This window comes from Protomyces lactucae-debilis (assembly GCF_002105105.1).
Source record: "Protomyces lactucae-debilis strain 12-1054 chromosome Unknown BCR37scaffold_19, whole genome shotgun sequence".
NCBI lineage: Eukaryota > Fungi > Ascomycota > Taphrinomycetes > Taphrinales > Protomycetaceae > Protomyces > Protomyces lactucae-debilis.
Window position 1 is genome coordinate 169066 of NW_024468011.1, and position 22828 is coordinate 191893.

Here is a 22828-nt window from a genome sequence, read left to right on the forward strand (position 1 = left end):
CCAGGTGTCGTCACACCACCTCCACTAACACCTATAGGCGCAGTCGTAGCAGGGAGTGGTGGTTGTTGAATATTATGCGGATACATCGATCCCATCGTTGAAGTCCTCGGACTCGGTATCGCAGATCCTCTCGCTTTCGCCATCGCAACAGCAGCAGCAGTAGCAGCGGCAGGTTGTGGATGATTGCTCGCTTGTTGTGTTGGAAAACGAGCAGCTAATCGCGCATACGGTTCCACAAGATCCGCTAAGCCTGCAGGGGCTGTTAGGATTTTAGGGACGGCCAAGTGACGGGATGTGCGTTTCTCTGCAATTTGAGCGAGATAGGTCAAATTCACCTGAAGGCGTTGGACACACGCATCTTGAAGTGCCGTCATGGCTGCTTTGCGATATTTACTGACTTGTTGTTGTGTGGCATCGTCCTGCTCATCCTCACAGTCCTCTGAATCCGCTGCAAGTCGTAGAATGTGTTGGAGCAGCAATGCATTGATTTCAAGTAGTAAACTCACAGGTGTCAAGGCATGTGGTGATCCCGGTGTTCTCGGGGTTGGTGATCTTGAATGTGAAGAACCCGCGCCTGATGTATGTGAAGAGAGGACTGGTTGTCTCGACTTTTGCAGAGAGGGACCTGGTTGCGGTATCGGGTATGGACTTGCTGATGAGCGCTCCGGTCGTTGCATCATCATTAGAAAGGTGGATTTTCTTGGTCGCCCTTATTTACCACACGACGATTGCGCCTTCCAGGCAGTCCGTTTTACACGCGAGAAAGGTGCGATGCAGCCAAATGAGATTAGACAGAATGGACGGGTCGTGAATGAGGATTTTCTTCTTTGGTTTGCGACAAAGGGCGCCCTTTACCTCCTGGTTCAATGTGGCAGTGTTGCAAAGGGCTTGCTGCTCGTTCGCGAGATATAGATAGCAAAGAGCAAAACGCCAGGGATGGAACAAGGGGGGTTTGTAAAGAGTCGCTGTTCTGTCGTATGATAAAATGTGAGAAGGCCCTGCTGTCGTTGCCTAGCAGTGATGCGTCGTTGTTTATTTGCAGACTGGGTGCATCGAGCGAGGGAAGCAGATTGCTGTGTGATTGAAGCGACGAGGGACGCGTTGTGTAGTAAGCAAGGCGCGTCTTTGGAGTAGCTGAGCTAGCGCTGCCCTTTCAATGCGGGTGCAGGAGAGGGAGGATCAAGTTGGGGGGTTGGGTCGGGAAGATGCACGTGGGATTGTGCATTGTGAGGAGGAGCATGAGGATGAGGATGAGGATGAGCAGGAGAGCAGGAGCATGGAGAGGAGAGAGTATGTATAGCTGGCTAGGATAGAGAGCAGGAGCAGCGTAGGGAGATGTGTGGACACGGGAGACAAAGGCAGCAGCAAGAGAGAGAGAGAGAGAGAAGAGAGAAGAGAAGGGAATCAGAAGAGAAGAGACGGGGCCTATGGGAGAGCAGAGCATGTCATCACGCATCACGCCCAGGCCCCCGATCATCATCACCCATACCCATACATACTCACCCTCTCATATACACACGGCATCGCCCTCATCCTCCTCTCCCGTGCATCCTCCGACAAGCGTACCGCCTTATGCCTTGTCAGGTGTCCTCTTCCTTCTTCCAACACACAGCCCCTATGTTCAACATAGACACAGAGTAGAAGATAGATAGACGCATGTCAGGTGATCCCAGCGACACGCAAAGAGAGAGGGCCTCGGGCAAGAGGGAGTCTATATACGACTCAATCTCCCTCCCGGAGTACCGGTTCCTGGGCGTGCTTCGGTGAGATTTGACACATCCAGAAGCGCCACCCGAAGCGAACCAGACGAGACATGAAGCGGGCAGTGTAATAATAGTCTACAGGCAATGGCTTGGGACTCTCTGCTACTTACTCCAACCAAGCAGACTCGTTGAGCATGGCTTCCCACTTTGACGCATCCTCCGTCTTGAATGTCTTGCGCTCCTGCACATCACTTTCCAACAAGTCACCGTATCTAGCCATCAGCGTGTCAGCAAAGTATCTTCAAGCTCTCATCCAGGAATATATGCATACATGTGAGGAAAGATGCCATGCGAGGAAGAAGCCTCCCATTTGGTCTTGTCCTGGATCCGCGCAACTGGGATCTTGAGCAGCACAATCTAGCCTGTCAGTCATCCTGTCATCATATACCCCAAAGATTATAGCTTATACCTCGTTGATATCCTTGAAGAAGCGCCCTACAGTGCCAGGCACTTGTGCTTTCGTAGACAGATGGATGAAGCCGTCATTCTTAAACGTCAGTTACATATCCTAACTAGTCAAGCTTGTGCTACCTTGTCCAAGTCAGACAATGGAAAGGCCCTGCCATCAAGTCCCTCGGGAAAGGATGTGCCAATTTTATAGACGTAACCCGAGTCCTGTGCCATCTTCTCTTTTGATCTGGTAGCAGGATGAGTCTTGGTATTGACTCGGTCGCGTCTTTACGAATTCGCGAGGACGCGCTACAGCTGAGTACTACCGCCCCTCCTTCTCATCAATCAGCGCTTGGATGGCTGCAGGATCCGTAGCATAGTACTTCATATACTCCAATTCAAGCGGATGCACACGATCCCCCAACACCACCATCGAATGCAAAGGCGGACCCATCTCCGCCTCCATCAACGACCGTAACGTCCCCGCAACAATCACCTGCTCACGAGACCCAACACGACCCACACCCACTGCGAGTGTATCCTGCGTATAACACGGTGTCTCTCCAGCCGCTATTTTAGCATCTGCAATCTCGAGCATTTGTTCACAAGCAGTCTTGACGGTCATATACCGTGGTGGCTCATAAATCCGTCTACCACGCGCCATGTTCTCAATCGATTGTTCCTTCACTTTGATATCCAGCAACATGAGTGTATGCAAACCAATTGCTCGATTCTCAGCCACACGATCATAGAAACTCGCAGGTCGCCAGGTATCAGTGAAGAAGACGAGCGAGACGCATTGACCGAAATTGTAGAGTTGTAGGCCGCATGCACCGATGGCATTCATGATACTGGCGTTGTGAATGACTTCCACGGGGATATTGCGGTCTCGTGCGCGAATGATGAGGTCTGTATGGGTCGTTGCACTAGCACCATGTCAGCCATGCAGCACACAGCAAGGAATCAAAGTGTGTCATACCCGAACGGATCGCCAACAACGAGAAAGGCAATATTCAGCGTCTCTGCTCCTTCCAAGATATCATCACTCCCACTCTCAACGAGTTCCCTATCTGCAATCACCACAGCCTTACCGTAGAATTGTTCGAGTTTTTCCCGTTCACACAGGAGGATGGAGGTATAGGCTTCGAGGTAGATACGGTCGCATTGTTGAACTGCTTCGAGACCACGCACTGTGATGTCCTTTTCATCCGCTAGGCCTAGACCTACCACATACAGCATTGCGTTGTTGTCGTAGTATCAAAGTCTTTGTGCATCTTTTCAACGACACGCGACCGTACAACAACCGACCAAAGGACACGAGAGATGCCGGAAAAGGACAAGTCTGCCATCTACAGGGCTGAAATCAGTCAAATGATGTTCGTCATTGGTGACTCTGAACCTGCTCCTGAAACAACAGGCCTCGTTGAAGAGATTGTGCGCAGTCAAATCGTTGAAATGTTGACGCAAGCAACGGCGCAAGCATCAAAACGTGGCAGTAAGAGTATTTCGGTGGATGATTTGATTTTCTTGATTCGTCATGATCGTGCCAAGGTGAGCAGGCTACGGACGTATCTCTCTTGGAAGGATGTACGGAAGAATGCGAAAGAGACGGATGGTGGTGCTGATGCTACTGAGTTGTTGGATGATGGCGCACAAGCTGATGCAAAGCTCAAGTATAAAAAGGCTAAAGTCGGTTTACCTTGGGACTTGAATAGCTTATTCTCTGAGCAAGTGCCCGAGCGCGAGGATGAAGAGGATGATGAGGAAATGGAGGCCAACTATGTCACGATGCAACGACTCAAGAATGCAGATGAACGGACACGCTCTATGAGTAAAGACGAGTATGTTCATTGGAGTGAGTGCAGACAAGCCTCCTTTACCTATCGCAAGTCAAAGCGATTCAGGGAGTGGACACAGATGACGACGTGGACGGAATCACGACCAGGTGATGATATTGTGGATATCCTTGGCTTCCTCAGTTTTGAGATTGTTGCGAGCATCACGGAAGAAGCACTCAAAGTCAAGGCGCTCGAGGTGGATGACGAAGCAGAAGGGCAAGCGCGTAAACGGCGTAAACTCGCGTCAGAACGAACGCTCTTTGATGGCCCTGAAGAAGGAAGAACACCGCTTGCCGTGAAGCACATTGAAGAGGCCTTTAGACGGCTACAGGTGCCATCGAGACAACATATGGCTATCCGCAACTTTCACGGGGGTAGCTACAGGAAGCGCATCATCTTGATTTGATATTCTACCAGGCAATCTACCAGGCAAAGTAACTCCTCCTAGTCCTGCCGCCCCTTGAGCAGGCGTTTCGAGATGCTGTCCTTTGTAACAATGTAGACCACCGCACCCCAACCAGACAAGGCATCTCTATCCTGCGCATTGAGCAACGCTTGTGAAATCACCTCAAACAAATCCTCCGGCTCGAGATTCGGCTCCCACAGTGACTCACACATACCATATAACTGATCCGTTGCTGTTCCAGAAACGACAAAATCGCGTGCGAAATCAATGCAGCCGATCGAGTCAAAGCCGCAGATGTAGGGTTTATTCGTCTTACTGTTGAGGCCTGCCACGACTGGGTACGTGAAGTAGGGTGAAAAGCGGCGTTCATAGAGGGTAGAACTGATGAGATGCGCAAACGTCTTTGGTTCAATCGTACGCTCTTCTTTTAGCTTGTACATGTTGATCTTGTACCTGAACAATTCCGACAAGGTGATGACATCTGTCGCAAGGCCCGTCAAGCCAAGGAGTGTCTTCTCTGTTGCTGGGAAGATTTTGGGAAAGTTGTTTGCAATGGTGAGCGCTTGCTGGCCGAGTCGCAGGTCAGAGGCAATAGCAACACAGTCTTTACCGACCATGGCTACGCATGTACCGCCAGAGTACTCCATGATACTCATCCTGGCTGCTACTGGAGGTTGTTGTGTGAAGGGGTGGGCGGTCGTGATGGCATTGCGCGTCCTCCTCAATTTGGGCGCGACGAACCAAACCTACGCAGACACGCTACACTCAGTACACTACTACTACTGCTGCTATATGCTATCGCTCGCTACTTGAAAGCTACTCATGTCATCCTTTGTCATCGTCACAGACGCAAGGAACAGGCAGTACAAGATCCAAACCACGCCCGCAAAACCACTGACAGAGATCCTCCAAGAAGTCTGTAAACGCGCCGAAGTGGATGCTACACAGCATACACTCAAGCATGGCAAGCATTTACTGGATTGCTCACTCACTATACGGCTAGCTGGCCTTCCTGCAGGTGCAAAACTGGATCTTGTTGTTGCATCCAAGAGAATCGCATTTGTCAATATTGCACTCGATGTTGCCGGTGCGATACGTCTCAAAGCCTCTTGTTTGGCAAGTAGCACACTCTGGGATGTTCTCTGTACTTTTGAACAGCAAGGTGTGAGGTTGATTGAGCGTGCTGCTCAGACTGATGCGTATCGCCGTGCTCAGCCAATCTTGACAATCAACAACAGGATGTTTGAGAGTGATGCGGTGCTTAGGGAGACAACGCTGGCTGCATTGGGTATTCAGCAAGGAAGCGCCGTTATCAAGGTGGCGTTTAGAGATACACAGGAACTGTTGCCAGAGCGGATACGAGATGCTCCCTTGGCTGAGCCAGTGATGCAACAGGCTGCCATAGCGGTACCCGGCATCATGCAAACTCCTGCGACATTGCCAGCTTCACTTCAAGCCACTGCATCAATACCATCAGAACAACCCATCGACCGCCAAATGGTCATTCTACGACCCTCGCAAGATGCACAACCAGTCTATGCGAACACACCTGATGAAGATCCACATACACCAAGCATCGATCAAGCAAAACGCTACCTATCCCTCCTCCAACAACCCAACAAAGCATCCCAAGAACCGCTCATGACACGAGCACAACGAGAAGCAGCAGCAGCACTCGTCACACAACGCACAACTCTCCCAACCATCCTGAAATTCAAATTCCGCTTCAGTAGTCAGGTTGCAGGTGGCGTACAGGTTTTGGCGGAGTTTTCACCAGGTGAAGTCACTGCTTCGCTTTATGATTTTATTGCTTCATTGTTGCTGGAAGGGCAGGAGAATGCGTTTGGGCTTGAGACGGGATACCCTGATCGTCGCCTCTTGCCGCGCTATGCACCAGGTTCGTTGCGTCTCCTGGGTTTCGGTGCAGCGACGGCGCTACAAGTTGTGCCGGCTGGCGCAAGTCCATTGACATTGAGGGAAGAGGTTCTGTCGCAGGCAGTGGAGGCGAGGGAGCATGTAGAGAAACGACGTGTACAGGAGGAACTTGAGGATGCAAAAGAAGCAGAATCGATGGCTTCTACAAAGACAACAAAGGATACGTCAACGAAAGAGCCATCAAGTCATGGTGCGAAGAAGGTGCCGAAATGGCTCAAGATGGGGAAACGCTAGCGCAACGAACGTACAGATGATGAATGCATGAATTACAACCTTGAAATGCTACCTGGCTCTTCTCTTCTAATGTAGTGGAACAAATGTTTGCTTTACAGCAATGCAAACGTGCATAGACTCGCCAGAGTAGCAAGCACCCACCGTACATCCAGAGATGTTGCCAAACTCGCAGAGACAGTAGGTCGTGTACTCGCCGTAGCAGAAGCTGCTGTGACTGTTCGAACACCCGTTCCCGTAGCTGCAACAGCAACAACGGCTGTTGATGTACGGAGTGTATTGGCTGCTGCAGAGGTTTGTGGACGGGTCGTCACTGCCGTGATTGGCGCAGAAGATATTTTTGCAGTAGAAGCACTAGCGCCTGCAACGACACCGATTGCTTGTCCTGCCATGGTTGGCTTTGCAGCTGCTTGTTGCGTTGCTGCTGCCGATACGGCGGATTGTGCGAGCTGTTGGTTGGAGGAGGTAAAAGTCAAGCCACCGGGTGCGTAGGAGAAGGACTTGGCGTTCGGTGAATACGAGGTGACGGTGAGAGACTGCAAGGTCATGGTGTAAGGACCTTTGCTGTAGTCCAAGAGCCCACCGCCCCATTGAATCGTGCCTGGCTCGTTCGAAGGGTCTCCGGAAGCCCAGACGCCAATCTTGATCTGAGAGGGTGTGGACGGGTATCCATACGACCCCGTGTCTGCTTTATTCAACGTCCTGACAGTAACACCATCGATGATCCAGCGCAACGTCGTCTCTGTCCAATCAATCTCGTAGGTGTGCACAGAAGCTTGGTTGCCTGGGTTACTGCTAAACCCACCACGATCGTAATTGGCCGTGACACCGCGCGAGAAGTAGTTTGTTTGGACTTGTACTTGGTCATTGCCGAGCCACTCAAAGTCAATCTCATCCAGTACATCTGACATGAGGATAAAGGCAGACACCATACCCACGCCCGGCGCTGTTTTGATGGCCGCTTTCACATTACCATACAGCAAATAGTCGCGCGTTACAAGGGTCGGCGCGTCGCCTTGCTGTACGGTGGAGAAATCAAGGCCATTGCCGTTCTGTGTGATGCGGTTTGGTATGATGAAGTTGAATTGGGCTGTGTTGGTTGTTGAGAGGTCATAGGTGATGCTTGCTGGCATGGCAGGGATGGATGCGCAGGAGGTGGTGCGTGGATCGCATGCTGCCGCGAGTGCTGCTGCGAGGAGGATGTTGAGAAGCATCTGTCCTGTAGCCAAAATGGAGTATGTAGGGATGGAGTGAGTGTGCCTTTGTACTTGTATTTGTATTTTCTGCTTTGTCTGCGGGCCAGCCTCCGGAGTGCTATTTCGAGCAAGACAGATCAGCAGCAGAATACTGAATATACTGAGTATACTGCTGTATCTTGTACTGGTAATGGCTGTTCAGTAGGCAGGCACCTCCATCCTCTCTACACAAACACAGCACACAGTTACACAAGACCATCTACTCTCCAGCTGCTGCTAGGACCCATCATTGACTCATCAACCGCCAGGAATGACAGCTGTGGCGCAGTCGTCGACCCCTGGCCAGCCAAGAAACACGTGCATGCTTCACTTCAGATGGGCGAGACGCAATCCCCTGACTTTTCTAATGCAGGGTGACGGCTAGATGACTACTAAAGCAACTCGCTGACAAAAGCAATCATGGCATCTACAGTTGCCTGTCCCTGTTTTTGAAAGATGGTCGTCACACCCTGGCATGTTAGCGCAACTCAAGGCTAAAGAAGCATACATGTGAGGCACCCGGATAGATTTTGGTAATGGTACGGTTGCCGGCAGCTGTGTATCTTGCAGCCATAAACAGTGTGTCGTCCAAGAAACAATCGAGCGTGCCGCATTGGAACAAAGCAGGAGGCAAGTCAGCGTCGAGCTTGGCATAGAGTGGCGAGATGGCCGGATCCCGGAAATCCTCAGTCGTCTTGGCATCCGGCAGGTACGCTTTCAAATAGGCAGGGATATCGTCTCTGCACAAAACCAGAGGAACTGTCGACTGCATTGCAGATGGCGTAACACTGTCAAGTTAGCAGCTGCGAGGATAGCTTCAGTAGAAACGGACGAAAGATCAAAAACACCATAGTTGAGGACTAGTCCATTCAACGACTTGCCAAGTTTCGCCTTGATGGCCAGGGCTGTCAGCATGGTCAAATGACCACCTGCAGACTCACCACCAGCAAAAATTCGCTTCCTTGCTGGGCTGTTGGTAGGCAGAATACCATCTGTCCCATTGAGAATTGCTTCACACACATCAAAGCAGTCATTCTCAGGGCTCGGGCTAGGGTACTCTGGTGCAAGCCTGTACTCAATGGACAACACCACACATCCAGTTCCTTTTGCTAGGCGTGTCAAGTACGGGTCTTGACTTGCTGCAGAAAAGAGGACCCAGCCACCACCATGAATGTGGATGAAGATGCCCTTGGCCGCTGCCTCGTCTCCAGGAGACATTACACGAACGGGGATGGTCCGGCCAGCGTCTCTCGACTGTATCTGCACATCGCGATGCTCCAAAATAACAGGCTTGGGAACGGCACAGAGTCCAGCAGCAAATCTGTCTCGATACTCCTGGGCACCGATATCCCACCATTTCAGCTTCTCGTCGGCTTCCTTCTGGCAGACCTGAATCAGATATTGGTTGAGTGCATTGACCTCAGGATCGATGAGTTCAGGATCAAACGCAGCTGCCGAAAAGTCCATACCTGCAGCTGATAGTCGTGGCTGTGCGTTTTGCTGGAGTAGACTAGGCAATGTTCGTCTTCGAGTCAACAAGTTGATTCACAGAGGTTGAGACCGTCAACGAGAGAGACAAAGAAGACACGTCACCCTCTTTTGTGCTCCTTGTATGCCCCTGATTGTTATGGTCTCCTACTCCTAATGGGCACTACATAGTAGTACATACGGAATTTGGCGCCTTTCTAAAGCAATTCCTTGATAAACACTATCATCGCATCTACAGACTCCTGGCCTTGTTTGTTGAAGATGGTCGTCACTCCCTGGTCTGTTAGCTTTGGTCAACGAACGAAGTACGCATACGTGTGGAGCTCCCGGGTAAATCTTGGTGACGGCACGATTACCAGCAGCTGTGTACCGAGCTGCCATAAAAGTTGTGTCATCTAGCAAGCAGTCAACTGTACCGCACTGGAACAAAGCAGGAGGTAGGTCAGCATCAAGTTTTGCATAGAGTGGCGAGATGGCGGGATCCTGAAAATCCTGTGTGGTCTTGGCATTTGGCAGGTACGCTTTGGCAAAGGCAGTGATGTCGTCGTTATTGAGCACGAGAGGCACAGTAGAGTTCTTAACGGATGGCGTGCCTCTTTCATGTTAGCAAGGAGACAATCAAAGGATAACGAACGAAAGATCAAAAGCACCGTAGTTGAGGACTAGCCCATTCAACGACTTTCCAAGCTTTGCTTTAATGGCCAGTGCCGTCACCATAGTCAAATGTCCTCCAGCAGACTCTCCACCAGCAAAGATCCGCTTCCTCGCCGCACTATCTGAAGGTAGGATGCCATCAGTTCCATTGAGAATTGCTTCGTACACATCATAGCAGTCATTCTCAGGACTCGGGCTAGGGTGCTCTGGTGCAAGCCTGTACTCAATTGATAGCACCAAGCAAGACGTCCCCTTTGCGAGTCGTGTCAAGTACGGATCTTGACTCTCTGAGGAAGATAGAACCCAACCACCTCCATGAATGTGAATGAAGATGCCCTTGGCTGCTGCCTCGTCGCCAGGAGAGATGACACGAACAGGAATGGTCCTGCCAGAGTCTCTCGACTGCACCTGTACCTCGCGATGCTCCAAAATGACCGGCTTGGGAAACGCAGTGAGCCCAGCGGCGCGTTTGTCTCGGTACTCCTGAGCACCAATGTCCCACCATTTCTGTTTCTCGTCAAATTCTCGTTGGCAAAGCTGAATCAATTTATCATTGAGGGCATTGACCTCAGGATCGATAGCTTTAGGATCAAACGCAGCTGCCGAGAAGTCCATACTGAAGGGCGTAAATGTGTTGTAGCAAGAAGAGGAAGTCCTCGGGCACTTCTTCCGAACTGTTTAAAGTGCGGAGCCAGAGCATAGATGCGGGGCCGCTATTTTGTCTCACGCCTAGATATCCACTTTCAATGCCAACTTCCAAGTTTGCATCTGCCTAGCTTAAGCTCTCATCACCTTAGTCATGGATGATCTACGCTCAATTCTACCTGTAGCTCAAGTGCCCGTGTCGCAGCTCCCTCAAACTGGCCAGAAGGCGCCTGCTTTCCCGCATACACTGACCGGCTCACCGAGCCTGATTGTCTTTCTACGGCATTGCGGCTGTCCATTCTCTGAAGTCGCCTTTCGATCCCTAGACAAGGTCGTTGGTCAATACAGCAACAAGATCAACTGCTACGCCATCTCTCATGCCACCGCAGAAGAAACCCAAGTATGGATCGACTCGCTAAATTTGGCGCACGGCAAGCAGATCAAGATTGTGATTGACACATCTAGAGAGTTGTACGGCCAGTGGGGACTGGGCCAGACATCATTACTTCATTGGCTCGGATACAACTCCCTAAGCAGCGTCTGGACGCTCGCCACGCAGCAAGGAATCAGAAATCGAACGACCAAAGGCACGCGATGGCAGCAATCTGGTCAATTTGCAACGGATGCTACTGGAAAGCTGGTCTTTTGCCAGGCTGCAGGCACAGCCAACGAGGTTGCAGACTTGAAAGAACTCGCAAATAGGCTTGTCGGTAGTACGACCGAAGCCAAGCTGTAATGTACCGCACAGATGCACGACGACTACTCCACTCGTTGGTAAAACACCATATATGCTCGCGACCGCGATACTTCATCCCATGTCGCAGGCCGGACCATACTGTCGCTAGCAAAGATCCATTGCTTCTCCTTTGACCCAGCCTCGTTACTCATCTCCTCCTGTGCTGCACTCGACGTTTTTCTAGACAAGACATAAGCGACATCTACCGTATTAGTGGTATCTGAGGAAGGGAGGGACTTACAGTGACCGCTGTGTATATTGCCAATGTGAACAACGCATCCGATGCACTGATACAACTTGCTCGAGTCATCCTCGTTGCCATCCTTTCGAGGCAGCATGTATCCGCTGACATCGAGATACTCCTCAAATCGAACGATATCATCGACCTTTTTCAAGCTCGAATACATGCTCTTGCCAGACTGTTGAAATCGCTTGAGATGCAATATGAGCACTTGTGGCAAATCAGCCAAAAGGAAACGCTTGAAGGCCTTGCGCAGAATGTATTTTGGAGCAGACACTTTTGCTGCATCAGACTCTGGAACATCAACATTCATCTGCGAGGCGCCAGACCCGGCGCCAGACGATCTGAGTGACGCGCCATCCATTTCTTCATCTTCGCCTTGTTGCTTTGGGGATTTGGGAGCATACATGAGCTTTGCACACTCTTCACAGGCAAAGGCATTTGGACCTTCCATGACCTCGACAGCAGCAAAATCTCGCAAACAATCTTCGATGGTCCCCAGCATCGCTTCCGTAGGCTCAACCTCCCTCAAGAGCCGTTGTATATGCTGAACACGCTGTGCAGAAGGAGCAGGCATGCTCGAAGCGCCAGCTGGAACAGTTGATGCGTCACTCGTTTGGCTCATGGTACTGCTGATCTCCTCGCCGCCACTGAGAGAGCCTGCACTCACTTGTTTTGTGCTTCCCGAACCAGTCTTGCTTGCTGCAGAACTAAATGCAAAGGAGAGCCTTTCAAGCCGCTTCTTGGCCTCTGAAATACTGAACGCGCCGCGTGCCTGAGCCTTTTCTTCATTGGTCGCAGTCGAAGATCCGTTCACATCCGGCTCATCTTCCTCACTGACCGCTTCAGACATGGATGTTCCTGCGCCAATACCAAGGAACTCGCTGCGCTGTGTACGAGGCGATAATGGTCCGCGTGGAGTATCGGCAGCCTCAAGAGCAGAAAAATAAGATGCAGGCGCTGCATCGCGTGACTTGTGCTTCCGTTCCCCAGGCGATAAGTTTGCGCGTGTCAGTGATAAGTTGCGAGACCGACGAATATCATCAAAGGCAGCCCTGAAACGGCTTTTGCGTTCACCGCCATTCTTGGCATCGCCGATGCGTCCCTTTTTGTCTTGACGAAGTACAGAGAGTGAGAGTTCCTCGAACTGGTCGTAGGTCGTCGAAACACTTTTGCAAGCTGAACAGATGACAATCGAGGCAAGCCGTCCTTCAAAGATTGATTCGATGTAGCCAGATGGTTGCCAAGTATCAGCAGCACCAGGCTGCTTTATTACAGGCCGATCAGTCATTTCAATATCTTCTGATTCTTGGGAGACTGTCTTTCGTCGTGATCGCAATCTGCGCAAAGGTGCTCCTGCTTCTGGATTTGTCTCATCCGTCTTGAGACCATCGAGTAAATAGTGTAGCAACTCTTGCGCATCTTGCTGTTGGCCTCGTGTGAACTTTGGGAATCGCCGACTCAGCTCGCCAAAGAGTGCACCTGGTTTGAGCACAGCCTTTTCTTTCCCATTCGCATACATCTCACCAAGGAGCTTTACAAATGCACTGGTCAGTCCAGTTTGAGACTTGATTTCCAATGTTGACCGCTCTTCGAATGGATGAGGCGAGACAATCTCATGTAGAGGATCGACAGCAGCCAGAACCTGCATTACGCTGTTGAAATAGCAGGTGTTGCCGAGATTTTGCAAGCCAGCTGCCAGAGCCGTATACTTGACATCAACCGCCGCAGTCGCCACGGGCTCATCTTCAACGGGTGTTGCAACTTCAGCATGCTTCATCCAGTATTTCTGCACCTGAACCAAGACTTCATTCTTGTGCTTGTCTGGTCGAATACTGTCATCGCATATATAGCACCAACAGCTGAAGGATTCAATGTTCCACATAAGACAATCTGAATCGCCCATTCGCTCATGATGTGCCGCCGCATGTGCTCGATCATACCGTCCGCAGAATAGATGCCCACAGCACAGACAAAGCCACAGTTGAGCCGCGCCGTCTTCCTCGCCTCGAACTAGTTTCTCCTTCGTACACGTCTTACAGACTCGAAGCGCCGGATCCTTCAAAGCGCGGATACGAGGAGAGATGCGACCCATGCGACATGACTTTTTGAGATGCGGACAAGGCTTGATAGGCGCGCCATCTTCACCACTGTCATCTGCTTCCGGTGGTCGCTCGTCGTCAACGAGTGTTTCGGGGATCTCGGGCATACTGTGCAAGAGACAACAGTTGAGACCAGCCGACGTGTCCCAATAGTGCTCGAGGCCTTTAGACTCTGCTATCGCGTTTGCACAGTCAAGCGAGCTTCGTACAGAGCGGTATCGGGGGAGTATCGCTGTTCAGATGGCGGTTAGGCGTGCGATTAGTTGGAAACCGTCGTAGCGAGTATGTCGTTTCGAGGTCAAGCTTAAGCATTTACAAGGTCTTAGTTGTGGAAACCCTTGCAAAAGGGGTGCTAGGTGTTCGCAGGGCAGGAGGGTGGCAGCCTACTCCGGGACATCCTGGCGCCCGTGGACTATTGCTGTAGGAAAAACGCCTTGGAAAACAGTGCAGCTCTGTTCATCAAGTATGCAAATCTAGAGCTATGCATTGACACTGCATCATGGGCTACGATGTCAAATCCATTGAAAGCACTCGAAGTAGATCTTGCCTTTATCGGATGTCTCTTCTCTAGCTTGCACACAGTGAGCCTGCAGCCTTTTCAATCGTACACCCATCCCGGAGCCACTCAAATATTCATTGGACGCTTCTGTGTTCGCGGTTGTGGGACATGCAAGAAACACTTGCTGGTCGGCTGGCAAAAACTTGCCCGAGCGCTTTCGGAAAACTTCTTGAACAGCTTGCTTCCGATCATTCGGCAGCTTGTCTTTGTCAATCTTCCAGGAGTGGTCCGTGTAGAGTGCCAGCTGCGCCAGCTGTTCGCTGGTGAGATACCCGAGCTTGTCATTGACTCCAAAGTCAAGCAATTTTGCTTTTGGGTCATTCAGGCAATACAAGAGGTCTGTTGTTTTAAACTTGAAAGAGAAGAGGGATCCAACTATTGTCTCGCAGCAGACAGGAGAGAGTAACGCTATCAGCGATAAGTGCTTGGAGAGCATTGCAGATCTAAATCACGCGTTAGCGAAGTCTAGAAATACCCATTCAAAGCAACTTACCTCGAGCTTGTTCTCCAGATGTGGACTGCTGACGCACTGAATGGTATGAAGCAGGTGTGATCTCAGCGCTTGCCTGTTGCAGCTGTGATTGTTGTCAGCTGAAGCAAGTTGCGATGGGCGATGACCTCCTTTTGAAGGCAAGTCAGGACATCCAGAGTCCAGACTGTCATGGGCCCACGGCTGTCATTACAGTGTCGTAGCCCGAGGTCAGGACTCTCCAAACACTGGACGCATCAACTCGGCCCGGTGCCATACGACAATGTGCACAAGGGTGATCAGGGGTACGGATGCATGGACACCCGGCGTGTGGAATATCATCAGAATGGACATAATGCAGTCCAGATATTTCGAGATCCTTGTGATCTGTTTGTGATGGTGACATTTTCTCGCTGTCTCTCCTCCTCACTTGCTGTCCTGTATTCAGCACAGGAGTGCCACAACTGTTCCTGCTCCAAACCCGGTCTGTAATTGAAGCTGTAGTGTCCCTTCCTCATTCCTTACAACGACCAACATATCCACCTCTAAGCCAGCTGATGGTCATCTGCTGCAGAGGAGCTTGCTTCCAGCCCGCGAAATGATGTAGCGCCTCTTTGCATATGGCAATGTCGTCTTTGCTCAGCCTCTTGCTAAAATGGCCAGGCCGAGACTTGCCCCTGAATCAACTCCAGGGGCATGGCCGCATGGGTCATGAGCCTACAGCAGCCTCAAAGAGCGAGGGCTTTAGCTTATTGATGAGCTACTAATAGTTAGAGCCTAGCGAGCATTCGTAGCAATTAATGACAAACCCAAGAATACGTACAGCAGCAGCTAGTACAGCTTGCCGTTGAGGTCGCTTCTGTTCAGATGGCGATGAAACAGCGTGGGAAATTCGACTTGATTTGGCCTCGAGCGCTAGCTCTGTCCTTCTGACTCCTTCAGAGCAGCTACAGAGACGATTCTATCTCCCGTCTTGGGCGGCTTCATGAATGCTGTATATCAGATCACAGAACACTCCTACAAGGGAAGATCTGTCGTTCTGAAACGTAAGCTTGAACCTGGAGAGGAGGTGCTAGTTGATTATGCTGCTTGTTCGTGGTCTGAGAGTGCTCCAGATGAGCTACTTGCCATACTCATGGCCTTTGATAGTGCAACCAAGCTTGAAAAAGATCGTATCATGTCGCTCACTGATGCAATATTCTCTATCAATGACCATCATCTGGCAATGATAAAAAGCTGGCGAGATCGGATAGCTTCATTTCCTCTTGAGGTCACGAAGGGACGATCTGCAGATGAACTCATCAATCTCTTCATGCGTGCTCATCTAAATGCCCATGCGGAACCTACAGGCGTCATCAGTTTCTTCCCCCAGGGAGCCATGGTCAACCATTCATGCCAACCAAATGCAATCTATTCGATGCCCGAGCCTGGTAGCATTCGCTTCACAGCATTTGGGCATCTGCTGGCTGGCGAAGAAGTCACCTCATCATACCTCGGTGCGTTAGACTTGTTACTCCCGACGTATCTGCGTCGAAAGCAGTTGCTCAGCAGCAAGGGTTTTATTTGCCGTTGTACCAGATGCGACAGCACAGATCACGACTCATCTCGACAAGTTCGTTGTCCCAATTGTGGTGCGCATACAATGACGGGTTCTGGATGCTCAGGAGAGTCATCAATGACGCAAGTGTTTCGTTGCAGTCAATGCTCTACGAATGCTACGACAGAACAGGCAGATGAGATTGTGGCACTAGAGACCAAATGGATGAATCGTTGGAATACGCTGGACGCTGACACTTCAGCTCTGACAGCTTCCGGTATTCTTGCTGATATCAAAAAGGCTACAGCTGAGCTGAGCCCATCACACTTCATCGTACAGTTGCTACGCATCATTGCTATTGAGATGGGTGCCGAGGGAAGACTACCAAGCGCAGCGTACAAAGTGGAGGCACAAAGCTTTGCAAGTTGGCTCACAGAAGGCTTGCAGATCAACCAGACTTCTCTGATGATCGGTGCCATCTCCGCTCTATTTGATCGCACGAGTGGGCTTGTGCAGCCAGGTGTCAAGGGCAAGGAGGTATTGGAGCTCATCAAAAGATTCTACAACCCTGCCGTTTGGAAATATGGCGCAGACTCAGCGTACTGTCGGGCGCTCAGAAAGGTGCGTGATCAGTATGACAATGATGTGACTGGTTGCGTTTCATCTACTTGTCCGAAACGCAAGGACGAGAAGGCTATGCTGGTGCAGATGCAGTGTGGGCGATGCCGCAATGTGGTTTACTGCAGCCGCGAGTGCCAGGTCGCTGATTGGAAGCGTGGACATAAATCTGCCTGTGCTGCACATATCACTGAGAAGGGGAAGATGGATGCATACCGCGCGGAAATGGCTGAGACTGCATAGAAGCCTGGTACATCCAGTCAATAGCTGCCTTCCCATCTGACCCGTATCGCAGTCACAACTCGGTCAATTCGCTGCAATTTCTGGGGTTAGGCCAAATTGTTCTCGGTGCAGCAGCAGCAGGAAAGCGACAGCAGCAAGTGGTCCTCTACATCACAAACTCAGCAAAGATGGCACAAGCAAAGAAGAAGTGGTCCAAGGGAAAGGTCAAGGACAAGGCGTAAGCAGCACGACAGGCGGGACGAGCTTGATTGCAGCTGTGGAATTTGATGGTCCATGTTGGCCATTGTGCGCGACTTTCTCGTGTCTTACATGGAGACCGCGTTGCGTTTGGCTTGGCCCTATGCTTCATTCCACACTCCTTCAGTGCTCGCTCGCAAGGAAAGACGCTTTACTAACCTCATCTCAGAAACAACGCCATCATGCTCGACAAGAACCAGTACGACAAACTCTTCAAGGAGGTCGGTTCATACCGTCTCGTCTCGGTCTCTGTGCTCGTCGACCGTCTCAAGATCAACGGCTCTCTTGCGCGCCGTGCGCTTGTTGAGCTCGCTGAGAAGGGTATTATCAAGGAGGTGTCGATCTCATCTAAGCAGAAGATCTACACCCGTGCACTTGATCCCGAGGTTGCTGCTTAAATGCGCACAATCTTGTCACATCAAATGCTTCTCTCCTTTGAGAAGTAGCACTCTTTTCACGTCGACATCATGTGCATAGCCATTGCAAGCTGAAAACAAATCAAAAACTCCAACGATGCCTATGTGATCTTGTGTTGAATGCTGTGTCTGCTCTTATAAATGCTGCATCTACATTGACAATGCCAATTCGTCATTCATTGCCTCGAGGGAATCGTCAAAAGTATACTTGCTCCCGTAAATTGGCTCGCCACGCCGCCGCCGTTGCTCTTCAATTTGCTTATGATCCTCCTCCGTTAGCGCAGGCACTTGTACCGCTGGCTCTGCCACAGACACTTCTTCCCCTGTCACTGTATCAGCCAATCCCTGACCGTCCTGCGTGAGTGCAACCTGACCATCTCTGAGTGCATGCATCAACTTCATGAAATTTGAATTGCGAAACTTGTCAGTCATGGCGGCAGAGAGCTGTCGCTCGCCACCACCACTAGCGACCTCACCGCGCTGCTCTTGATCTGCAGCGACGGCATTGATGAGATCACCTGCAATGCGTGAGAGTGCCGCATTCTCCATACTTTGCTCAACTGCTCTGTGTTCTTCCGCGGAAACGGGGCCTTCTTGCCGCGTCATGTGGTCCACTGCTTCATTTTGATTTGCAAAGACGAGCCCTTCCTCGTGACCTTGTTGATGCATGGCTGCATGCGCATCTTGTTGGTCTAGTGCAAGTCCAGCGACAGATCGTTCAGCTTGTGCAAAAGCATCCGTGAAGGCTTGATCTTCTTGTGGTCTGAGATCCATGGTCCGTGCTGGACCATTTTGTAGCATACCCGAAGACTGCATCATGCTTGGTGGATGCATGACATGACTCATCATACCCGTTCCCATACCCATCATCGGCTGTACGCCTTGCCATTGACTCTGTTGACTTTGCTGTTGCTGTTGCTGGAATGCCAGAAAGTCAGCACCCCAAGCGCCTGTTATTTGTGCACCAGGTCCATTCTGACTCTTCCCTTGCTGCTGCTGTCTCTCAAAATCACCAGTCCAAGCATGTGATTGAGCATGCTGCTGCTGCTGCTGCTGCTGCATAACAGGCAAAGGCGCACTCTGTCCCATCATCGGCATACGTCTCACCAAAGGCCCTACTTCCCTCCCCTGTTGAAACGCCTGCATCGCAGCATCCGCTTGATGCAATGTCTGTTCCTCATGTTGTCGAAAGCCAGCGGGGCAGGTAGATGTACTTGCGTGTTTGCTACGCGCTGTGTCTTGTTGAAGTGAACGATCTTGTGCGAAATGACGTTGCAGTGATTTAGCGCCATTACTAGGGCCGCATGAGTCCATTGAGACACCTCTTTCACAGCGTCGGTGAGCGGATCGCGGGGTGTTGTGTGATTTGTCGCCTCGGTGTCGTCGCCACTTTTTGAGCCGAGAATTGAAAGCAAGTCTGAAACTACTAAGTTACTACTTCTACCCCTGTCGAATCGTCCGAGCATGAGAGCTCAGTCGTGTATATATGCCAGCGAAGGGGGACCATCCCTTCATATTACAGAACAATTTCGTTACGATGAACATCGTCAAGAAGTATGTCAATAAGAGGCTTCTACGAGCACATCCTGTTTCGCCAATGCATTGCTACGCAGCCCATCATAAGTGCCGAGTCGCGCGACCATGCTCATTACATGTTTGGGTCGATCTGGAAGAACGGATGCGCAAGGGCCTTCTTCGCCGTGATGCGTCTTGCTGGATCATACACAAAAATCTCTTGTAGCAACTTACCAAACTGTTCGCAAAAGATGGAAGACCTGCGTGGTAGCATCTCCGCCAGAGGTTTCATTTGTTTGACAAACTTGCGAGAGTCCTTTGTGGTTTCCTTGTTGGGATAGTCGAGTCTGCCATTGCTGCGAAACATCTTTTGTGCAAGCTTGGAACTTTGCCGTACGATCCGACCATCCATGGGTCCACACACAATATCCATCATGGCGAGGTGTTCCAGATTATCATGTGTCTGGAACAATGCATCACCAGTGAAAAGTTCAAGCAGGATGCAACCAATCGACCAGATATCACAAGGATAGGACCAGCCCATCCCAAGAATGATCTCTGGCGCTCGATAATGCCGCGTACTCACAACAGTTGAATGGTACTCATCCTCAAACGTCGCACTGCCAAAATCAATCAGCCGAATATCGCTATTCTCCAATACTTTGCGCGTCACAATATTGGCTGTCCTGCCACGCCAGGGCTCCAGATGATACTCATTACTCACGAGCAGTATATTCTCCGGCTTCAAGTCTGTGTGTATCAGATTCGCAAAATGCAGAAACATAACAGACTTGAAGAGTTGACGAGCAAAGTCTTGAATATGCTGTCGTGGAAAGGGGGCAAAGTCATTACCCTTGAGAAAATCAAAGATGGACTCGCCAAGTAGATCGGTGACGATGCACACATGATTCCGATAATCGAAGCAATCGCGTAGGTGTATACAATTGTTCCAATTATTTGGATCCCGTTGATAGAGTGTTCGCAAGACGCGCAATTCAATCATACTTGCATCTCTGTATTTTTGGACAGCGCGAATGATTTTGATGGCGACGAATATCCGATTGACATGGTCGTACGCTTGTACAACTTTGCCAAAGGTACCCTGACCAAGAAGTCGTATAATCTTGTATCGTTTCGTGAGTGGTGCATTAGGCACAATGACATAATGGCCCTCTGGATCGTCAAAGCTGCTAGCACCAAGCGCTTCCCATTGCGCCGAGTATTCTTTCCGCAGTGCAACAGGTCTGCCCTTATTGATGTCGACAAAGCGAGTCGGCTCTTCCTGCACAGCTGGAGGCGTCGCTAGCCGCCGAGTGACAGCAGGCACAGCTTGTTGTGGATACGTCCGTTGAGCGGGCTGTAATAGGTGCGTCTCATCACGTTTCCGCTTCCCTGCAGAACTAGCCGTCAAGGCTTGTTGTGAGTATGAGTAAGGTGTGCCTGTTGCCGGTGAACTCGGCGTCGCGTCTGGTCCCCAGGGACGCCATGTCGCGGCCGTCACAGGACGACTACTTGGCTGTGACATGTTGGAGACGGGTCTCATCTGATCCTGAGAATGCGCGTAGTGTTCCAAGGCAAGTGGCATGGCAGGCATGTCATAGGTTGGCTTTGCATAGGTACCCATGGATTGAGGCAAGCCTGCACGTTGATACAGCCGTTCATCAAAGAACGCAGGTATATGCCCAGCCTCTGCTCTGATGCGTTTTGAGGCTTGTGCCGCTGCACCACGCGTGTAATGCGCCAGTCCGTGGGTAGATCCATCTATCAGCGGTGGCACGGGTCCTTGCATGCTATTTTGCTGGCTCATGCTGACGGTTGACGGTCTGCTAGTCTGATGACTGAATGCAGCACCACTCGTCGTTGATGAAGAGGCGGCCGGGGTAGGTGAGTCCTCAATAACGATGACCTCTTGCGCCTCTGGGTTCCACGCTGCCTCAACCATCGAATCTGGGCGTGTGGGCTTCGACCGCGTCGAGTATCTGCCAGAAGACATCTGCGTCTAATCACTCTGGACTTGACTGGCCGGCTGAGCGTCACCTTGGAGCTATTTGAGGGATTGAACGCGGCGATTGTACGATTCTTGGCGGCTGTGGAGGACGTGTCGATAACTCAATGCATGCAGAGCCAAGTAGCCTGTCTGATGAAGGATCAAGGCCAAGGCGCGCTTGATCTGGATGCGCGACACGAAGCTGGGAGCTAGTCTTGCGATCTCTGAGGTGTTCCGGGCCTCCAGTCCCTTTGCGCAGTCGTTCTTGGGTACTTTGTGCCGCCGCGCTTTGAGCCGTGGTCGTTAAATTCAAGAGCCCTTTGCCTTCTCTCACGTCACCTCGAGCTCGGAGCCCTCTTGCACTGGCTATACTTTCTGGGCTCTATCTACGGTAGTCACAGCCAGGCTACATATCCCCCGTTTCCTTGTTCCAATTCTTCAACTCAACCATAGGCCCTTCCTCCGTGCTGATGCTGTTTGCCAGTCTCTCATTCATTGCTTCTTGCCACCAGCCAAACGTCTCGCCTCTGCTCGCTCCTCCACATCCAACTCTACAAGCGCATTGGATGCATTGATCAGTTGAACGAGTGAGATCCACTGCTTAATAAAGCATGGGCCTGCACTCACGAGTGCAATCGCCATCGGCCATGAAAAGTCAATATTCCAATGACGTCCTGGATTTTGTTAGTCAAGCACAAGAGCGACATGGCCAGAAGTCCTTACCGAAGAAAGGCGGTGAGTCTGCCCGTGGTGGGAAGTGTAGCAGGTAGAGCGCAACAAAGAAGAGCTCATTGAAGGCACAAAATAGGAAGAGCACCACATTGTTGCCATAGTAGAGACGCAGGATCCACGCCTGGTCTGCTGGGATCTTCTTGTGACTCGTTACACCTTGATTGAGGGTGGAGTACATGTGAATGTAATGACTCGCCAGATCGAGCGTGACGAGGAGTTGAAACACAAAGGTATAGGCCGGGTATGCTGCACTTAGGAAGCACAGCAAACATCCAGTCGTGCATCGGTCTGTCACCATATCCAAGACTGCACCAAATTTGGTGGATTGATGGAACTTGCGCGCTGCCCAGCCGTCAAATGCATCGAGCAAACACGAAATGGAATAGGTGATGGTGCAGTACTTGGGATGAAAGGGCATGTAGTAAAGAGACACGAATGCCAGAATAATCCTCGAGAACCCTAGTATTAGCACCGCCGAGCGCTTTCTGTTTACAAACCGATAATGTTTGGTATGAAGAGATAGACATTCTCCGAGCCTGCCAGAAGCGCGTTAGCCTTATCAAGACACGTTGAAAAGAGTGGCGACGTACCGACGACTGGATTGAGTGTCCTGGCATCTGCAGTACTCAGACTGTGCCGCCTCGCTCGTTCACTTTTGCTCAGTGCAGTTGCCATGGTCGTTATGAAGCCCTCGTCTATGCTCGAGGGCTTTCGTCGGGATAGGCCTTGTGATCTGTGCCTGTTGCCGATGCTTCCTGGCTGCTGGAGTCGTCGCGGATTTGATTCTTCCGTGGGTTGGCTTCAGATGGAAAGGTCACTCTACCAAGGAGAGAAAGAACAGCAGCGTACAA

The 22828-nt window shown here is 50.9% G+C and overlaps 17 protein-coding genes across 17 annotated transcripts; 5 read left to right on the top strand and 12 right to left on the bottom strand.

Annotated features, from left to right (window-relative positions):
* The first annotated feature begins 1280 nt into the window (after positions 1 to 1280).
* On the top strand, positions 1281 to 1780 carry BCR37DRAFT_382647 (uncharacterized protein). The gene has a single exon (XM_040869921.1). The coding sequence runs from the start codon at positions 1336 to 1338 to the stop codon at positions 1639 to 1641; it is 306 nt and encodes a 101-aa protein (XP_040723134.1). The 5' UTR covers positions 1281 to 1335; the 3' UTR covers positions 1642 to 1780.
* BCR37DRAFT_121258 (uncharacterized protein) lies at positions 1737 to 2437 on the bottom strand. The gene is made up of 4 exons (XM_040865991.1): positions 2292 to 2437; positions 2173 to 2250; positions 2035 to 2120; positions 1737 to 1975 (listed from the first exon to the last, which is right to left on the bottom strand). The coding sequence occupies exons 1-4, from the start codon at positions 2385 to 2387 to the stop codon at positions 1870 to 1872; spliced, it is 366 nt and encodes a 121-aa protein (XP_040723135.1). The 5' UTR covers positions 2388 to 2437; the 3' UTR covers positions 1737 to 1869.
* Positions 2438 to 2475: 38 nt separating this feature from the next.
* On the bottom strand, positions 2476 to 3392 carry BCR37DRAFT_405591 (tetrapyrrole methylase; the record flags this gene model as incomplete). Its single annotated transcript, XM_040872094.1, has 2 exons — positions 2476 to 3079; positions 3133 to 3392. The coding sequence occupies 2 exons, from the start codon at positions 3390 to 3392 to the stop codon at positions 2476 to 2478; spliced, it is 864 nt and encodes a 287-aa protein (XP_040723136.1).
* A 135-nt stretch (positions 3393 to 3527) lies between these two features.
* On the top strand, positions 3528 to 4397 carry BCR37DRAFT_389051 (transcription initiation factor IID, 18kD subunit-domain-containing protein; the record flags this gene model as incomplete). The annotated part of the gene is made up of 1 exon (XM_040870691.1): positions 3528 to 4397. One exon carries the CDS (start codon positions 3528 to 3530, stop codon positions 4395 to 4397), a length of 870 nt encoding a protein of 289 aa, XP_040723137.1.
* Positions 4304 to 5104, bottom strand: BCR37DRAFT_382654 (20S proteasome component beta 3). The gene has a single exon (XM_040869922.1). The coding sequence runs from the start codon at positions 5051 to 5053 to the stop codon at positions 4436 to 4438; it is 618 nt and encodes a 205-aa protein (XP_040723138.1). The 5' UTR covers positions 5054 to 5104; the 3' UTR covers positions 4304 to 4435.
* A 38-nt stretch (positions 5105 to 5142) lies between these two features.
* BCR37DRAFT_382655 (GLUT4 regulating protein TUG-domain-containing protein) lies at positions 5143 to 6751 on the top strand. The gene has a single exon (XM_040869923.1). The coding sequence runs from the start codon at positions 5220 to 5222 to the stop codon at positions 6564 to 6566; it is 1347 nt and encodes a 448-aa protein (XP_040723139.1). The 5' UTR covers positions 5143 to 5219; the 3' UTR covers positions 6567 to 6751.
* Positions 6659 to 7777, bottom strand: BCR37DRAFT_389053 (concanavalin A-like lectin/glucanase domain-containing protein; the record flags this gene model as incomplete). Its single annotated transcript, XM_040870692.1, has 1 exon — positions 6659 to 7777. The coding sequence occupies one exon, from the start codon at positions 7775 to 7777 to the stop codon at positions 6659 to 6661; it is 1119 nt and encodes a 372-aa protein (XP_040723140.1).
* A 52-nt stretch (positions 7778 to 7829) lies between these two features.
* Positions 7830 to 9352, bottom strand: BCR37DRAFT_121451 (Alpha/Beta hydrolase protein). The gene is made up of 3 exons (XM_040865995.1): positions 8631 to 9352; positions 8307 to 8586; positions 7830 to 8268 (listed from the first exon to the last, which is right to left on the bottom strand). Exons 1-3 carry the CDS (start codon positions 9263 to 9265, stop codon positions 8191 to 8193), a joined length of 993 nt encoding a protein of 330 aa, XP_040723141.1. The 5' UTR covers positions 9266 to 9352; the 3' UTR covers positions 7830 to 8190.
* Positions 9353 to 9786, bottom strand: BCR37DRAFT_121349 (uncharacterized protein). Its single transcript, XM_040865993.1, has one exon. The coding sequence runs from the start codon at positions 9665 to 9667 to the stop codon at positions 9440 to 9442; it is 228 nt and encodes a 75-aa protein (XP_040723142.1). The 5' UTR covers positions 9668 to 9786; the 3' UTR covers positions 9353 to 9439.
* On the bottom strand, positions 9787 to 10593 carry BCR37DRAFT_121350 (alpha/beta hydrolase fold-domain-containing protein). Its single transcript, XM_040865994.1, has one exon. It carries the CDS (start codon positions 10553 to 10555, stop codon positions 9905 to 9907), a length of 651 nt encoding a protein of 216 aa, XP_040723143.1. The 5' UTR covers positions 10556 to 10593; the 3' UTR covers positions 9787 to 9904.
* Positions 10594 to 10739: 146 nt separating this feature from the next.
* On the top strand, positions 10740 to 11321 carry BCR37DRAFT_394847 (uncharacterized protein; the record flags this gene model as incomplete). The annotated part of the gene is made up of 1 exon (XM_040871533.1): positions 10740 to 11321. One exon carries the CDS (start codon positions 10740 to 10742, stop codon positions 11319 to 11321), a length of 582 nt encoding a protein of 193 aa, XP_040723144.1.
* A 23-nt stretch (positions 11322 to 11344) lies between these two features.
* Positions 11345 to 13771, bottom strand: BCR37DRAFT_394848 (uncharacterized protein; the record flags this gene model as incomplete). Its single annotated transcript, XM_040871534.1, has 2 exons — positions 11345 to 11523; positions 11563 to 13771. The coding sequence occupies 2 exons, from the start codon at positions 13769 to 13771 to the stop codon at positions 11345 to 11347; spliced, it is 2388 nt and encodes a 795-aa protein (XP_040723145.1).
* A 179-nt stretch (positions 13772 to 13950) lies between these two features.
* BCR37DRAFT_121825 (uncharacterized protein) lies at positions 13951 to 14892 on the bottom strand. The gene is made up of 3 exons (XM_040865998.1): positions 14842 to 14892; positions 14717 to 14798; positions 13951 to 14666 (listed from the first exon to the last, which is right to left on the bottom strand). Exon 3 carries the CDS (start codon positions 14657 to 14659, stop codon positions 14177 to 14179), a length of 483 nt encoding a protein of 160 aa, XP_040723146.1. The 5' UTR covers positions 14660 to 14666; positions 14717 to 14798; positions 14842 to 14892; the 3' UTR covers positions 13951 to 14176.
* Positions 14893 to 17496: 2604 nt separating this feature from the next.
* On the top strand, positions 17497 to 17876 carry BCR37DRAFT_382665 (ribosomal protein S25). Its single transcript, XM_040869924.1, has one exon. It carries the CDS (start codon positions 17510 to 17512, stop codon positions 17723 to 17725), a length of 216 nt encoding a protein of 71 aa, XP_040723147.1. The 5' UTR covers positions 17497 to 17509; the 3' UTR covers positions 17726 to 17876.
* Positions 17877 to 17893: 17 nt separating this feature from the next.
* On the bottom strand, positions 17894 to 19188 carry BCR37DRAFT_400477 (uncharacterized protein; the record flags this gene model as incomplete). Its single annotated transcript, XM_040871803.1, has 1 exon — positions 17894 to 19188. Exon 1 carries the CDS (start codon positions 19055 to 19057, stop codon positions 17894 to 17896), a length of 1164 nt encoding a protein of 387 aa, XP_040723148.1. The 5' UTR covers positions 19058 to 19188.
* A 203-nt stretch (positions 19189 to 19391) lies between these two features.
* Positions 19392 to 20783, bottom strand: BCR37DRAFT_370977 (kinase-like domain-containing protein; the record flags this gene model as incomplete). The annotated part of the gene is made up of 1 exon (XM_040868341.1): positions 19392 to 20783. The coding sequence occupies one exon, from the start codon at positions 20781 to 20783 to the stop codon at positions 19392 to 19394; it is 1392 nt and encodes a 463-aa protein (XP_040723149.1).
* A 711-nt stretch (positions 20784 to 21494) lies between these two features.
* Positions 21495 to 22739, bottom strand: BCR37DRAFT_122131 (CDP-diacylglycerol-inositol 3-phosphatidyltransferase). Its single transcript, XM_040865999.1, has 4 exons — positions 22564 to 22739; positions 22475 to 22513; positions 21969 to 22436; positions 21495 to 21919 (listed from the first exon to the last, which is right to left on the bottom strand). Exons 1-4 carry the CDS (start codon positions 22592 to 22594, stop codon positions 21738 to 21740), a joined length of 720 nt encoding a protein of 239 aa, XP_040723150.1. The 5' UTR covers positions 22595 to 22739; the 3' UTR covers positions 21495 to 21737.
* Positions 22740 to 22828: the final 89 nt, after the last annotated feature.